The following is a 17,250-nucleotide window of genomic DNA, read 5'->3' as shown; positions in this document are numbered from 1 at the left end:
CATGAGAGTGGATAAGTCTCATGAGATCTGACGGTTTTAAAAAGGGGGAGTTTCCCTGCACAAGCTCTCTTCTCTTGTCTGCTGCCATGTGAGACATGCCTTTCACCTTCCTCCATGATTGTGAGGCCTCCCCAGCCACGTGGAGTTTTAAATACAATAAACCTCTTTAGTAAATTGCCCAGTCTCAGGTATGTCTTTATCAGCAGTGTGAAAACAAACTAACACAGTGGCCAAGTCATCCCAGGCCATCGTGCTCAAGGGCACACACCCCTAAGCACCATGCTACATGCTGAATGACTATCTGGCCATGAAAGGTAAGGGCCCCAACCTGTTTGATCTCCCACTTCTCTGGATCAGAGATTCGGGTGAGGCGCTTGCGTTCCAGTGAGTCATCCTCTACTTCAGGGGCACTGACAAGGGACAGGTGAGTGGGTCTATCAGGATTCCGCATTGAGGTCTCTTCATTGGTCTCCCCAACAAGATTTCGTCGTCTATTTGGGTTTAGATCTTCTCCAGTCTCTTGATCCACATCCTAAGGCACAAAAAGAAGGGAGCTAGCTCACTTGCTGTCCTCTTCCATTCCCTTGGACATCGGATGTAAGAACAGGCTGACCGTCTCACCTACCTTCATGCTCAGGCTGGTCTTGGTCCCGGTGAAGGACAGCACTTTGACTTTGACCCTCTGGCCTTTGCTCACCACATCAGCTACATTGGCCACACGACCTTCCCGTCGGAGCTCAGAAATGTGCACCAGGCCTTCCCACCGCTTCCTGAGGGAGAGTCAGAGACATCTGGAGCATACCAAAAAATACTTTCCCCCAACCAGTTTCTAACCTTGTTGGAACTAACAAAAGAAAATGGTCTTGACCTCAAGAGAAAAGTACCATGAAGGTGGTCAAACAATAAAATAGTATTATCACTCTTCCCACGGGGAGAAATGGGGTGGGGAGGGAATTCTACTTGTCCCAACAAGCAAAGGACAGATCTCCTGAAGACAGAGAAACAAATAAACATATCATTTCAAGAGTCCATTTCTAAAGTGTCATTAATCAAAATAACTTATTAGAATGTGAAAATCCTCAGTGATAAAAGAAACTCTGCCCATCACTGGTGTGAACAGAAGAGCACCAGCCATTACCTTAGTCCTTCCAGCTGCACAAAGCAACCGAACTGCATGATGCTGGTAACTTTGCCATTATAAATGTCCCCAATGGTGGGCTCTTCTGGAGGAGGGCGGTCCACATGCTTATCCCGCCATCTATCCAGATTCCTCTCTCCGTATTTGTCCCGGTCCTTCCGGTCTTTGGGGGGACTCTGACTCCTGCTCCTGGACCGGCATCTAGACTTGGCTTTGTTCCTCTCCCGGGCCCTAGAGCGTGATCGCGAGCGGGATCGGTGTCTCCGCTTGTGGTCTCTATCTCGATTTCGTTCTCGATCTCGGTCTCGATCTCGGCTTCGACTCCGCTTCTTCTTCTTTGTCCTGTCCCTAACAAATCAATAAGCACCTGTTTAAAAAAGAAAAAACCAATGCAGCTTCATCTTTGCATCCCCCAGCACCCAGTACAGTGTCATGTACATGGTAGGTGCCCACTAGGTGTTGAACTGAATTAGAGTTTCAGTAACTACGGCACCTCTAGAGGCCAATAAAGAATCAAGCCACAAACATATTCAGCCTCTTTCAACCCTGATTTCTCTCTTCTGAACATCCTGGTATTTGCTACATACTCTTAGCAGGGAGCAATAAAAATGGATCCAACAATATGATATATGACCAGTCCAGATTCTGTAAACTTGCACACAGTTTTGCTTGGCTGGTCCACAAAATTCAACTGTCACAGTATCCTAAACTTCCAAAAGACAGGACAGTAAGGACAAACCGGTGCTCAGTGTCTCTTTGTTTCTCCTGGCCTGCTGCGCTGGGCATTAAAGCTTCCAATTCTTTCAGGACATCCACAGCAACTTTCACATCATCTTCATCCAACATGGTCTGCACAGGTAGAGGAGAAGGAAGAAAACCACTCAGGAATCTGTATGTACTTCAGGTACATCTACAAATCACTAACCACTATGTGAGGGAAACAGAAGAGGGACAGAGATTTCCAGCTTGATTTGAGATAGATGCAGAAGAAATGGACAAAGGCTCTTGAGAATCACTGCTACATTTGACAAATCCCCTTTGTCCTTAACATAATTCTATGAAAGGCAGTTAGATTTTTTTCTTTTTTTGAGACGGAATCTCACTCTGTTGCCCAGGCTGGAGGGCAGAGGCGCGATCTTGGCTCATTGAAACCTCAGCCCCCTGGGTTCAGGCGATTCTTCGAAAGGCAGTTAGATACTAATCATCTCTGCCATAAAAGAACGCAAGTGATGATTATAAATAGAAAACAGATATTAGAAAAATTTAAAAAGCAACTCTCTTTTGAGGGAGGCACAGAAAAAAAAAGCAACTTTCCCTCTACACTCTCTTTTTCCCTCCCCTCAACCCCAGCTTTATTTTTTCTGTAGCCCTTATTGCTATCTGCTGTGTTATATACTTGTTTGTTTATTGCCTATCTCCTCCCCACCCGAATGTTTACATGTTTATTTCCTGCTTCCTACCCTAAAACCAGCATATAATCTCCAAAGGCAGAAACTCTTGTCGGTTCTGTTCACTGCTGTTACCCAGGTACTTAGAATGGCGTTGGCATACAGTAAGTACCTAATATCTGTTCAAATGAAATTTAAAAACCAAAATGCTTTTAAAATTAGACCTTTAGCTAGGAACAGGGCAAAAAACATCTATTTTCATACATCAGGCATCTGTTCCAGTTTCATATCCCAATCACTACTTCCCCAAATTCCCAATCTCGTTTCCCTTGAATATCATTCTCAGAACCCTTTAACATATTCAATACATAGTACATGCTTAGGGAGGGATCAAACACTTTCTGAAAAATAAGTTACAATGGCAAACTTAAAATTAATAAAATTACTAATGAGACAAAGAAAAAGGGTTGGGAATACACATTTATAGTAGACATTCTCAAAATGGCATCAGTACCCGAACAGAAGGGTTGTCCGGTTGGCAAAGGACTGGGAAGAGTTCCTTCAGCTTTTCTTTTTCCGTTTTAGGTTTAACAACTGGATCTTATTTCATTAAAGAGCATGAAGGGATTAAAAAAAAAGAGATATGTTTAATATTATTAATGGTTAACAAAATAACTTCTTCAATGTTAGATTTGTATCAAACTAAAAACAAAACATTGCATTTTGCTACATATTAATCATACCCCTTACTACAAATGTAATTTAATTTTCTAAAAACACTGACCACAAACTATCTGGAAATGGAGCAGAGAGAGGAGTATAGCAATACTCATTTGGTTATACCTTATCATTCTGATTTTGTCTTAAGTCATTTGAAATTTTTTTCCTCTTGAAACACGGGAGGTCAGACACTCTGTCACTAAGGCTGGAGTACAGTGGTGCGACCATGGCTCACTGCAGCTTTGCCTTTTTGGGCTCAAGTGACACTCCTGCCTTAGCCTCCCAGGTAGCTGGAACTACAGAGGTGCGCCGTCATGCCTGGATAATTTTTTTATTTTTCTGTAGAGACTAGGCCTCTCTATGTTGCCCAGGCTGGTCATAAACTCCTGGTCTCAAGTGATCCTCCCACCTTGGCTTCCCAAAGTTCTGGGCCAGCAGTAAGCCACTACACCCAGTCCATTTTAAAAATCTTACTAGAATATTTACTTGCTCAGCAACTGCTGAGAGGAAAACAAATGCAATTTACAGGCTGCTCAGAATCTACATCATTCTCAGCTCAGCTGGAAGCTCTGCTTACCTTTGCTAGTGGAAGGCTTTGCTGGAGGTCGCATGGTTTGTATGAGACGCAGCAAGTTACTAATAAGAGAATCCTTTGAAAAGAAACATAGAACAAAAATTGTCAACTCCTGGATCAGTGCTTAAATACACTTTGAAAAGGTGCTTAAATACACTTCTAAAAGGAAAAGGCAAAGAATGTCCTTTAGGGAAGGATTGTTATGCACTTGCTTTTAGCTAATTGCAATAAAGGAAACAGTGTCAACCTGGTGCAGCATGAACCTAGTACAGCAGCTTCAGAGAAAGCCAATACTTAGTACTCTTTGAGGATAAAAGTTATTAGGCTCCCTGCCATCATTTTATTTCCCACGGTTTAGAACTACCCCCAAGACTCATTTCCGACTTCCTGACTCACAGAATAAGAATGTAAATACCTACAAAAACTTAATGATGAAAATCTTGCCCTGTTTTCCTAGAGAGGTATTATAGAAAATCTGTTTACATCACCACTGCTGAATGGCATGAAAACATTACACATTTAATGGTTTACTTGATATGTGTAAAATTGTCTCCTTCCTATATCAAAATCCTATATAATTCCCATCAAAACTTAAATTCGATAGTGACATTAAAACATTAATATCTACAGATTACCTTCTCCAGGTATACATACCGTAAATTCTGCACCATTTTTGACGAGAGAAGCCTTAAAAGTATCAAAGGTGGTATTTTTCTCAGCAAGACTGATCACAAATTCAGCTTCAAATAAGAAACAGAATTCAGAAGAGAGATATGAGCAAGAAATCAGCTGCGAGATGTTGAAAACAAAACTGATTAGGTTATCCAACAGTCATAGAAACCAGAGTCTACCATCTGATAAAAGAAAGAAAATCTAGACTGCTGAGATTATCCACATGTTCTAGTGAATTTATACAAATGAAAGATATTACTACAAAATGGTTCCATGTAGCCCTTGAGCGTATTTAAACTAGGAACAACTGTTTGCCCCACATCATCGTACCCTCTTCTCACAAAACTACTACCTGGGCACAATGGCACCTAGACTAGACTCTAAAGGTGACAATAAAAAGCATGCACACAGAGACACACAGAGGCACACAACAGAAAGACAGACCCAATCTGTCTATGAGGGCCAGGCAGCTGCTAGGCAGTGCAATCTCCACACTGATGAAAGACTAACTTGTTCCCCAAATATTTCTAAACAAACCTGCCTAGTTCTTGAAACATGTTTTTTCTTTTTTTGAGACAGTCTCGCTTTGGCTGGAGTGCAGTGTCTCGCAGCTCACTGTAACCTCCATCTCTCAGGTTCAAGTGATTCTCCTGCCTTAGCCTCCCGAGTAGCTGGGATTACAGGTGCCTGCCACCATGCCTGGCTAATTTTTGTATTTTTAGTAGAGGCAGGTTTTCACCATGTTGGCCAGGCTGGTCTTGAACTCCTGACCTCAGATAATCCTCCAGCCTCAGACTCCCAAAGTGCTGGGATTACAGGCATGAGCCACTGCTCCCAGTCTAGTTCCTGAAACTTCTAATATTAGAGCTATTTATTAATTAAGCGACAGGCTCACGCCTGTAATCCCAGCAGTTTGGGAGGCCATGGTGGGGAGACTGCTTGAGCCCAGGAGTTCAAACCAGCCTGGGCAACATGGTAAAACCCCATCTCTACAAAAAATACAAAAATCAGCCAGGGGTGGTGGTGTGCATCTGTAATCCCAGCTACTTGAGAAGCTGAGGTGAGAGGATGGCTTAAGCCCAAGAGGCCAAGGGTGCAGTGAGGCATGATAGCACCACAGAACTCCAGCCTGGGTGACAAAGTGAGACTTTGTTTCAAAAAAAAAAAAGAGAGACTTTCAGAAAAGAAGTGCATGGGGGCGGGGGAGGGGGGGTTCAACAAAAACCAAAAAAAAAAAAAAAAGAAGAAAGAAAGAAAGAAGTGAATTTTGCCATAGACTGAGATAATAAGCCTCATACTATGAGTCCTACAAAAAAATTTTAATGCTTTCATTTGAATGCTAATCCTAAATACATAAATAAATAAATAACATGAAAGATCTAGATAACTAACTCATGAAAGATCTAGATAACTTGTTGCCTGGGCAACAAGAGCAAAACTCCAACTCAAAAAAAAAAAACCAAAACAGAGTTTATACCTTGCTCTATGTTTTGTACATAAATTAAGTTAACATCAAAACAAACACCGGAAGATGTCAGTAACTTGTTTCCTCTAAAAGGCCAAGGTACTAGGAGTTAAAACAAAAACAGAGAAAGTTAAGCTCCCTGAAAGCAGAAATCTCTCTTGTTCTCTGTGGTATTCCTAGCCCCCTAGTTCAATAGTTGCTGAATAAAGGAAACATATTAATGAGATAGCAAAACCGACAAAATGATCACCTCATTATCAACTAAAGGAGAGAATACCGAGGAAAAGATATACAGGACAGACACATCTTGACTGGGAGGCAAGAGAAAACTAAACTAAAATATACTGGCTGCAGGGCATCTTCCTAAGTGCTACATGTGACGACACTGTCCCACTTCACAGAGAAAAACAGCTTCAGAGAAACTATGAATCGTACCAAAGGTCACTCATCTAACTTCCCTAACCCCCTCCTGTCACCTGCCCCTTCCCTTCCATCCCTCCAATTGATGATTTCATCTTCATTTAGAAAACTGAAGACTGGGCTGGAACTCTCTCACTCATCTTCCTACCACCAGTATCTAAACTCATCCGAACCTGCAACTATATTCTGTCCTCACTCCTGTTACAACTGAGGAAGCAACCCTGTACTTATCAAAAGCCAATCCCTCCATTGGTTGCCCTTTATCCCATCCATCCCCTTTTACCTTCATAAGGGCTCCATCTGTCTATGGCCTTAGATCTAGGACCCTAGCATTTTCTAATTCCTCAGGCTGGGTTCCCCAGATGTAGTTTGCCCCGAATAGTGACTGGTGTTTAAGACATAGTACAGGACGCAGTGGCTCACGCCTATAATCCCAGCACTTTGGGAGGCCGAGGCAAGCGGACTGCTTAAGCCCTGAAGTTAGCGACCAGCCTGGGCAATATAGTGAGACCCCCGTCTCTTCAAAAAATTTAAAAATTAGCCAAGCTTGGTGGGGCATGCCTGTAGTCCGAGCTACCCGGGAGGCTGAGGTGGGAGGATTGCTTGAGCCCAGGAGGTCGACGCTGCAGTGAGCTGAGATCGTGCCACTGTACTCCAGCCTGGGCAACAGAGAGAGACCCTGTCTCAAAAAAGAGTACAGAAAGAACGGTAAAAAAAAAAAAAAAAAAAAAAAACACAGACTAGGACTATGTCACAGAGAGGCGTGAAGACCAAAAAAGATGTCAATAAAGAGGTGAGCATCACATCTGGCACACAGTGAGCACCCAATAAACGTCAGCCATCATTATCGTCATCGCAGCACCTGCTGCTGTTGTTAAAGATGTTGGCTGGGAGAAAAACAAAAAAACAAAACAACAACAAAAACAAGCAGAGTTGACCGCCCCGGGCTTCACCGACAGCTTTGGGAAAGTTTCTAGTTTCTCAAGGGCTCTCAAGCCGAGGCCACGGCCGCAGTTCCCTGCGCCCGGGTCTGGTCTGTGGTCTGTCAAGCACAGATCCCTTTAGTCAGGAAACCCTCAGGACCAGCTGCCTCCACAGACTAACACGAACATATTTTCGGTCCATCAGCCACCTTTCTTTCTCCTTCCGCTTTCCTCAATCCCAAACTGAGGCCACAGGGACTTCCCAGGGCTCACCTAGGTCCTTGTCGTTGATCCCCAAGTGATTGTCCAGCTCAGTGCAAACCTTCGACACCAAAGACAGGTATTCAAGTTTGGCAAGTTCTTCCGCTGGGCCTGGCTCCGACCCGATTACGGATCCTGCCATGGCTACAGCCACAGCCATGGCTGCAGCTTGCCCCGGACCTCCTTCCTCACAGCCGGCGCACGGAGCTACTCGAAAGCCGAGTTGCAGCTTTCACTTCCAGGTCGACGCGCGTCGCCTTTATTTACGGTAAATTGAAAACGTAAGGAACTAATCAAGGAGCAATTGGATGGATCATAGAGATCAGACAGGAAGTGCATAAGGAAGGGACGGCTAGAGAGGGTTACTCTGCACGCCAAGCCGCGCCCTCTATAGGCAAGAAAAATCTCCACCGCCCTCAGGCCCGGAAACGGTCACTCCGCGCGCTCCTGCCGGCAGAGGGCGATCGTGGCCTGCACAAGAGGCGCCGGGAGGAAGCCTCAAAACAGCCTGCACTTTAGAACCCTTTAAAAAAGGAATCTTTTCCGGACGCGGTGGCTCACGCCTATGATCTCTGCACTTTGGAGGAGGGTGGATCACGAGGTCAAGAGATCGAGACCATCCTCGTCAACAAGGTGAACGGGCGTCGTGGTGCGCGCCTGTAGTCCCCACTCGGGAGGCTGAGGTAGGAGAATTACTTGAACCCAGGAGGCGGAGGTTGCAGTGAGCCGAGATCGCGCTATTGCATTCCAGCCTGAGTAACAAGAGCGAAACTCCGTCTCAAAAAAAAAAAAAAGAAAAAAGAAAAAGAAAAAGGAATCTTAAAGACGAACTTGCTTTACTGTGGATCCGCAAATTCCCGGCTTCACTTCTTTGTGGTTCCTGTCGTCAGGCGGTCTTTGATAAGCCCCAGGCAAACACACGAGGAAACTGGCACTTCCACTGTCCAGCTGGGTGCTTGGGCAAATTAATCTCTGGGGCCTTAGTTTTCTCCCCTGCAAAATAGAATAATGTTGCTCTACCCTAAATGGAATAATAACTGGAAGGAGTGTGACACACAGTCGGCACACCGCAAATGTCAGTTACTGTTAATATCACAAGGCTAGGCTGGGTGCAATGGCTCATGCCTGTAATACCAGTACTTTGGGAGGCCAAGGCTGGTGGATCACTTGAGGTCAGGAGTTCCAGACCACCCTGGCCAACGTGGCAAAACCTCATCTCTACTAAAAATAGAAATATTGGCCAGGAGCAGTGGCTCACGCCTGTAATCCCAGCACTTTCGGAGGCCGAGGCAGGTGGATCACCTGAGGTCAGGAGTTCGAGACCTATCTGACCAGTATGGAGAAACCCCCGTCTCTACTAAAAATACAAAATTAGCTGGGTGCGGTGGTGCATGCCTGTAATCCCATCTACTTTAGAGGCTGAGGCAGAAGAATCGCTTGAACCCGGGAGGTGGAGGTTGTAGTGAGCCGAGATTTCACCCTTGGACTCCAGCCTGGGCAACAAGAGCAAAAACTCTATCTCAAAACATTTAACAAAAGAAAAAATAGAAAAATTAGTCAGGCGTGGTGATGGCAGGCGTCTGTAGTCCCAGTTACTCAGGAGGCTGAGGCATGAGAATCACTTGAACCTGGGAGGTGGAGGTTGCAGTGAGCTGAGATTGCACCACTGCACTCCAGCCTGGGTGATAGAATGTGAGTCTGTCTCAAAAAACAAATCACAAGGCTGAGAAGATGGTCACAGTGGAGCTGGTCTGTGGTCTAACAAGCACAAATCCCCTTAGACTGGAAACCCTCAGAGCCGGCTGGCTCCACTCTTGTGAAAACCTGTTTTGCAATCCCTCGTTTTCCTGAGTCCTCCTAGAACTTATTCCTTCAGGGGCCAAACGCAGTGGCTCACCCCTGTAATCCCAGCAGTTTGGGAGGCTGAGGCAGGTGGATTACTTGAGGTCAGGAGTTCAAGACCAGCCTGGCCAACATGGTGAAACCCCTGTCTGTACTAAAAATACAAAAATTAGGTGGCTGTGGTGGTATGTGCCTGTAGTCCCAGCTACTAGGGAGGCTGAGATGGGAGGATCACTTGAACCTGGGAGGTGGATGTTGCAGTGAGCAGAGATCTTACCACTGTACTCCAGCCTGGATGACAGAGTGAGACTCTGTCTCAAGAAAGAAAAAACAAAAAAACAAAAAACAACAACAACAAAAACAACAAACCTTGTTCTCCCAAATATTAGCTGTGCTGTGAATTCAAGATCATAAGCTCAGGTCTCCCAACTTCTGCTCCAGGTCCTTTTTTCCTTTGTGGCAACCCCAATGTGGGATGGCGATTTTCCCCACACCCCAGTGCTCTGTGTGATGAATAAGGAAACAGAAGCACCCTAAAGCAAGTGGCTCTCCGAGCAATCAAAAGGAGGAAATCAGACTCCTGCTTTTCACTTTGGCAACATTTTTTACAGTGATGCACCTTTGGACTCTTTCTTCAACATCTCACCATGGACTGAAAAATGACAGGTAGAGAAAACCCCAGCAATTGTTCTCACTGCCTCCAGGAGCTCCATGCATCCAGGTTCCTAAGGAATCAGTACTGTAACCTCTGAGTTCTTCCCACTCCTCCCCTCTCGCTTCCTCTTTCTCCCCATGAATAAAATGGAAAACTCTGCACTTGATCTAATGTGCTCAACTCGCCAGCTTGGAGTTACAATGTCAAGGGCTTATTCTATTTGATGTCGATTCTCTGTGCTTCTTTGCCTTTAAAAAGTCATAGTTCTATTCTGCTTTCCTCAATATTTAACTGGAAGGAGGAACAGTTAGGGAGTTTTGTTTGTTTTTGTTTTTTAGATGGAGTTCCGCTCTTGTTTCCCGAGCTGGAGTGCAATGGTGTGATCTCGGCTCACCACAACCTCTGCCTCCTGGGTTCAAGCAATTCTCCTGCCTCAGCCTCCCAAACTGCTGGGATTACAGGCATGTACCCCTATGCCCAGCTAATTTTGTATTTTTAGTAGAGACAGGGTTTCTCCATGTTGCCCAAGCTGGTCTCGAACTCCCAACCTCAGGTGATCCCTCAGCCTCGGCCTCCCAAAGTGCTGGGATTACAGGTGTGATCATGTCCAGACTGGAGTTTGTTTTGTTTTTAAAGCTCTGTCAGAAAATGGGCTATGGAACCATAACATATAGTAGCAGTAATAGCAATAAATACTAGAATTAATTCATACTAAATATTAGAATAATTTGGGAATTATTGAACATATATATCAATAGCAAATATTAACAGCAAAACATTACATTTTATTTACATGTGCCATTAACTACACATTTTAAGTAGTGACAGTTTTTACACGATATACATATTTCTTGTAACACCAAAAATTTCTCTGAAGCCAAAGGAAAACAAATAATTATGTAGATACAGATAACTTGATAGCCCAAACACAGATGCACATGGAATCCTTCTACTCTTCCTCCCCATAAGAGACTGTGAATTGAACTCAGTGCAAAAGTAAATATATCCTAACTGTCCTTTGGATAGAATATTTTCCAATATAATATCAGTTATAATTAATTTTCATTATTAGGCTGGGCAGGATGGCTCGCACCTGTAATCCCAGCACTTTGGGAGGCTGAGGCAGGCAGATCACCAGAGATCAGGAGTTGGAGACCAGCCTGGCTAACATGGTGAAACCCTGTCTTGACTAAAATTAGCTGGGTGTGGTGGTGCATGCCTGTAGTCCCAGCTATTCGGGTGGCTGAGGCAAGAGAATCACTTGAACCCAGGAGGCAGAGATTGCAGTGAGCCGAGATCATGCTACTGCCCTCCAGCCTGGGCAACAGAGCGAGACTCCATCTCAAAAAAAAAAAAAGTGAAAAGCTTTAAGGAAGAACTAGAATACTCTAAATGCCGTGCTCAGCCAAGAGAGCTCCTGGAAGAGCTGTGTTTATAACTTAGGTCTCTCTGCTGCCTAAACATGAGGGCAGATGATTGTAAGACAGAAAAAGAAAACAACAAAGAAAAACACAAAGCTGATCTGTTCCCCGTCATCTGAGGGCAGGCAGGTTAGGGTTGCCGGGCAAAGCCACTTCATAGGGCAGCTTATCCTGTTGCAGTCTGTTACTCATCTGCCTTGTTTTCCAATGCCCAAGCACGTCTCCATTTGTGCATAACATTCCTGGCCCACAGTTCCCTCTCTTCTTAGGTCACCAACCTGCCATCGGCAATAACAGATGCTTTAGGTTCTAAATTCTCCAAGGCTTTATAGTATTAGGCAAAAAAATGTTCCTCCTAAGCAGATTTTTTTTTTCTTTTTTGGTATAGTCAAGTTTCCCCTTTCTCTTGCATTTAAAAAAATTTTTTATTTATTTTATTATTATTTTTCTCTTGTGTTTTAAGAGTCTTTAAAATGTCGGGCAAAAGCAAGCACAAAGCCAGGTACCCAGACACTGTTAAGATGTGAACTTGTCAGAAAAATGTTATCCCTTCATCTAGGCCTCTTCATCTTCTGTGGGAATGGTAAGGAATTTTTTCATATTTATTTATCAGTTATTCATCTTTTAAGTCACCTTGATTCAGGATCTAGTTGGTATGTCTTAGACTTAGTTTAGGTTGATTTCATTTATTTATTTATTTATTTATTTGAGACGGAGTTTCGCTCTTGTTACCCAGGCTGGAGTGCAATGGCGCGATCTCTGCTCACCGCAACCTCTGCCTCCTGGGTTCAGGCAATTCTCCTGCCTCAGCCTCCTGAGTAGCAGGGATTACAGGCACATGCCACCATGCCCAGCTAATTTTTTGTATTTTTAGTAGAGACGGGGTTTCACCATGTTGACCGGGATGGTCTCCATCTCTTGACCTCGTGATCCACCTGCCTTGGCCTCCCAAAGTGCTGGGATTACAGGCTTGAGCCACCACGCCCAGCCTAGGTTGATTTTATTTAAAAAGAAAAACATTGGGTTGGGCGCAGTGGCTCACACCTGTAATCTCAGCACTTTGAGAGACCGAGGTGGGCAGATCACCTAAGTCAGGAGTTTGAGACCAATCTGGCCAACATGGTGAAATCAAATCTCTACTAAAAAAAAATACAAAAATTAGCTGGACATGATGGCAGGCACCTGTAATCCCAGCTCCTCAGGAGGCTGAGGCAGGAGAATTTCTTGAACCCAAGAGGTGGAGTTTGCAGTGAGCCAAGATGACACCACTGTACTCCAGCCTGGGCAACAGGAGACTCTGTCTCAAAAAAACCAAAAACCAAAAACCAAACAAACAAAAAACATTGGCTGGGCATAGTGGCTCACACCTGCAATCCCAGCACTTTGGGAGGCCAAAGTGGGAGGATTGCTTGAGGCCAGAAGTTGGAGACCAGCCTGGACTATATAGCGAGGCCCCATCTCTATTTAAAAAAAAAGAAAAAAAAAAAAAAAAGGCTAACACCCTTTTTGGCCTTAGCCCACCTACACCCAGGTGAATATTTAAAAAAATAAAAATAATAAACGTAAATATAAAATAAAAAGGAAACGGGCCGGGCGCAGTGGTTCACGCCTGTAATTCCAGCACTTTTGGAGGCTGAGGCGGACAGATCACGAGGTCAGGAGTTCGAAATAAACCTGACCAACATGGTGAAACCTCATCTGCACTAAAAATACAAAAATTAGCTGGGCATGGTGGCACACACTTTTAATTCCAGCTACTCAGGAGGCTGAGGAAGGAGAATTGCTTGAACCCAAGAGGCGGAGGTTGCAGTGAGCCAAGATTATACCATTGCACCCCAGCCAGGGTGACAGAGTGAGACTCTTTTTAAAAAAAAATGAAAAAAAGAGGCTCATGCCTGTAATCCCAGCACTCTGGGAGGCCGAGGCGGGTGGATCACGACGAGGTCAAGAGATGGAGACCATCCTGGTTAACATGGTGAAACCCAGTCTCTACTAAAAATACAAAAAATTAGCTGGGCATGGTGGCGCATGCCTGTAATCCCAGCTACTCAGGAGGCTGAGGCAGGAGAATTGCCTGAACCCAGGAGGCGGAGGTTGCGGTGAGCCGAGATCGCGCCAGTGCACTCCAGCCTGGGTAACAAGAGGGAAACTCTGTCTCAAAAAAAAAAAAAAGAAAAGAAAAAAAGAGAAAAAAGAAAACGATTTTAATCAAGATTGTAAGTATGAATGACAAAGCGACAAGTTACATTGGGCTTTTTTTTCCCCCTTCTCTGATTTTTCCCCCTCTCTAATGATATTTACCCTCTGCTCCAGGGGACCAGGGATTTTTGTAGCCTCTGGTTTCTGTTTGAGGTAATTTATTCAGGAATTTATAAGGATTTCCTCAGGAGAAATGCAAAAACAAAAAGCCAGCCAAAACAAGGCATGAGTTGATGGGAAAAGATGAGAGAAGAGGAACTGAAATTCTGAGGTTCTGTTGATGCTCTGTTCGTAAGTCAAGCATGTCAACAGCTGTGCAGTGTAGGCTATGCAGTGAGCCCAGGGCCAAAGCTCTGTCTGAAGCCACAGGCTTGCCACGAATGCAGAAGAAGCGGCTCCTCCAGGAACTCCATTTCTCCCAGGTAAAGGAGAATGGGTTCCCAGCACCCCCTCTATCCCAAATCTCAGTGTCCCGGCAGAGCCAGCCATCTGCAGCCCTTTCCCCAGCTCTCAGGTAGGACCGCCTTGGCAGTGTCCATAGCTGCTGCCCTTGTGCCAGAAAAGCAGCCCCTTCGTTTTGGGATTACGGTAATTATGGTGATTTATGCCTTCAGAGTGAAAATTAGCAATCTGGTGAGGTAACTGAAAATGAATGCATCTCTTCCCAGAGTTCACTCCACCCAGCTGAGCCACCAAATAAAACCAGCATATGGGGCAATTGGAGAGCCAAGCTCTGCTTTCAAAACTCAGTATAAAGAGACAGAGTTCAGGGGCCCAGCCTCCCCTGCCTGGTTCAATTATGATCACAAGTTCCTAACAAGCATCCTCTCTGCCTCATAGTAGTGTGCCAGGTCTGAGTCCTCCCATGAACACCAACCTGTGGTTCCGTCTTTCAAACAAAGTAATTTGTTCCAAGACATCGTCATTTTACCTTCTTTTTTTAATTGCAAATTGGCTGAGGGAGGGGAAAGGGGGAAGTGAGGATGAACCTCTATCACACGGATATGTGTGCAGCAAAGATTTTTTTTTCCTTTTTAGTCATATATTTGCTTTTACATGACACAGACTCTGATCTTACGTAACTTCCACAGCCCACTCTGAAATACTGGTGTGAGTAGAATTTCTATTAAAAGTTTTGCTGGGTATGGTAGCTCATGCCCGTAATTCTAGCACTTTGTTTTATTATTTATTTATTTAGAGACAGAGTCTTGCTCTGTCCCAGTCTGGAGTCCAGTGGCACAGTCATGACTCACTGCAACCTCTACCTCCTGGGCTCAATTCTCTCTCAGCCTCCTGAGTAGCTGGGACTACAGGCATGGGCCACCATGCTTGGCTAATTTTTGTATTTTTTGTACAGATGGAATCCATGTTGCCCAGGTTGGTCTCAAACTGCCGGGCTGAAGGGATCCATACACCTTGACCTCCCAAAGTGCTGGAATTACAGTTATGAACCACCACACCTGGCTGTTCCCAGCACTTTGGGAGGCTGAGGCAGGAGGATCCCCTGAGGCCAGGAGTTCAAGACCAGCTTGGGCAAAATAGTAAGCCCCCCCCCAACTCTACAAAAAATTTAGAAATTAGCTGGGCATCTGGCTCATGTCTGTAGTCTCACCTATTTAAGAGGCTGAAGCTGGAGAATTGCTTGAGCCCAGGAGTTTGAGGCTGCAGTGAGCTATAATGGCATCACTGCACTCCAGCGTGGGTAACAGAGTGAGATCCTGTCTCAATAAAAAAATTTTTTTGAAAGACATAGAGGTCCAATAGTGGTGATTGATTATCCTCATCATTGAGCACGTGCAGAAATTCCTAAAATAGTCCAAGTCTATGGGGATAGACTTGGACTTGGGATTTCACATGTAACAAGGATTGATTGGGGTCACACTGTCAGCCATTTGGATTGGATGTAAGTGCAGTATTCACTCACTCATATTTCTCATAGAGTTTTAGAGTTGGAAGGAGTTTAGGAGATAATATAAACAAACTCACATGTTAGATTCTTTTTTTTTTTTTTAAGATGGGGTTTCACCATGTTGGTCAGGCTGGTCTTGAACTCCTGACCTCAGGTGATCCACCCGCCTTGGCCTCCAAAGTGCTTGGATTACAGGCGTGAGCCACCATGCCCAGCCATGTTAGATTCTATCATTATTTAAAGTGGCTCAATTTCTAAATCTCAATCTATGAAATTCCCTCTGACCTAGCTTACTCTTCTTTTTCTTTTTTCTGCCTCAAGTTTATTTGTACAAATAGCACAGGAGGACCCCAGCACCATGTGGATGGCAGCCCGGGGGGTGGGGGTCACACCATTCCTTCTGGCTTCATGTTGGCAGACGGTGATAACTACTCTGAAGACTTTGTAGGGGCCTGGGCACCTTTGGGAGCCCGAGCTGGAACGGAAGCTGGAGCTGCAGCCTGGGCCTTGGTTTGATACTTGGCCTTGACCTTTGGGGCCGGCACAGCCTAAGCCCCTTGGCAATGCGGGCACATGCCCACTTCCCAAGCTTGGGGTGGCCAATGCAGGCAAGTGGCTCAAGCTTGTGACTGACACCCTTTGAAATCTTGGGCTTAATCTCCTTGGGCTTTATGAGGGCCTTGATAGCCTCAGCACCTGCACTCATGGCCGTGGCCTTGTTGGCCTGCATCTTCTTATCTTTTATTTTTTTGGAGACAGAGTCTCACTCTGTTGCCAGGCTGGAGTGTAGTGGCATGATCTCAGCTCACTGCAATCTCCGCCTCCAGGGTTCAAGCAAATCTCCTGCCTTGGCCTCCTGAGTGGCTGGGACTACAGGCACACGCCACCACGCCTGGCTAATTTTTGTATTTTTTAGTAGACGAGGTTTCACTATGTTGGCCAGGATGGTCTCGATCTCTTGACCTCTTGATCCGCCCACCTCAGCCTCGCAAAGTGCTGGGATTACGGGCGTGAGCCACCACGCCCAGCCAAAAAACATTTTTTTTTAATAGCAATGAGGTCTTGCTGTGTTGCCCAGGCTTGTCTTGAACTCCTGGGCTCAAGCTATCCCCCCACCTCAGCCTCCCAAAGTGCTGTGATCACAGGCGTGAGCCATTGTGTCTGGCCTTTCTTTAAAAAATATGCAACACTTCACGAATTTGCACGTCATCCCTGCACAGGGGCCATGCTCATCTTCCTGTGTGGTTCCAATTTTAGGAAATGTGCTGCTGAAGTGAGCACTGTTCTCTGTGACTCAGTATGGAAGGACATAGTGCTATTCAAAAGATGTTTGTAGAATGGATCTAAAAGTTGCTCATACGTATTTGGCTCGCCTCTGATTGGCCATTTTAAGGGAGACTGGAAATGTAATCTTTATTGTGGGTTTAGCGTGAGTTTAGCTAAAGACCAGGGTTCCAGTTCTGCAGTAGTTCCAGGTCATACTTTTAACTCATTTTCTCCTTCCCACTGGCTGGAACTACAGATACAGTAGTGTTAAGCCATCTTGGAAAATATGAGCAAAGGCATGACCCTGGGTTTGGTGGGGCGAAAAGATAGGAGGAACTTGAGTCTCTGAAATCCCAGAGCCACCATGCCAACCCTAGACTGCTTACTCTTGAATTAT

General features: G+C 45.0%; 1 protein-coding gene and 1 non-coding gene across 5 annotated transcripts in view; both read right to left on the bottom strand.

Annotated features, from left to right (window-relative positions):
• Positions 1-7,774, bottom strand: part of DHX8 (DEAH-box helicase 8) — a 39,567-nt gene extending 31,793 nt beyond the window's left edge. For 2 of the 4 annotated variants that reach the window (XM_035299645.3, XM_054255687.2), the window contains exons 1-8: positions 7,574-7,774; positions 4,475-4,560; positions 3,824-3,896; positions 3,041-3,126; positions 1,878-1,987; positions 1,139-1,486; positions 626-770; positions 329-532 (exon numbers count right to left, since the gene is read on the bottom strand). In XM_035299645.3, coding sequence (XP_035155536.1) covers positions 329-532; positions 626-770; positions 1,139-1,486; positions 1,878-1,987; positions 3,041-3,126; positions 3,824-3,896; positions 4,475-4,560; positions 7,574-7,721 — 1,200 coding nt within the window. In that variant the 5' untranslated portion in view covers positions 7,722-7,774. The remainder of the gene's footprint in view (positions 1-328; positions 533-625; positions 771-1,138; positions 1,487-1,877; positions 1,988-3,040; positions 3,127-3,823; positions 3,897-4,474; positions 4,561-7,573) is intronic. The other 2 variants (XM_035299647.3, XM_078375509.1) reach the window with 1 other exon arrangement.
• An 8,988-nt stretch (positions 7,775-16,762) lies between these two features.
• On the bottom strand, positions 16,763-16,868 carry LOC118154238 (U6 spliceosomal RNA). Its single transcript, XR_004744128.3, has one exon. It is a non-coding gene; the product is annotated as a U6 spliceosomal RNA (small nuclear RNA).
• Positions 16,869-17,250: the final 382 nt, after the last annotated feature.

This window comes from Callithrix jacchus, chromosome 5 (genome assembly GCF_049354715.1).
Source record: "Callithrix jacchus isolate 240 chromosome 5, calJac240_pri, whole genome shotgun sequence".
NCBI lineage: Eukaryota > Metazoa > Chordata > Mammalia > Primates > Cebidae > Callithrix > Callithrix jacchus.
Note: the sequence above shows the minus strand (reverse complement) of the source record. Positions and strands in the feature narration are given on the sequence as shown.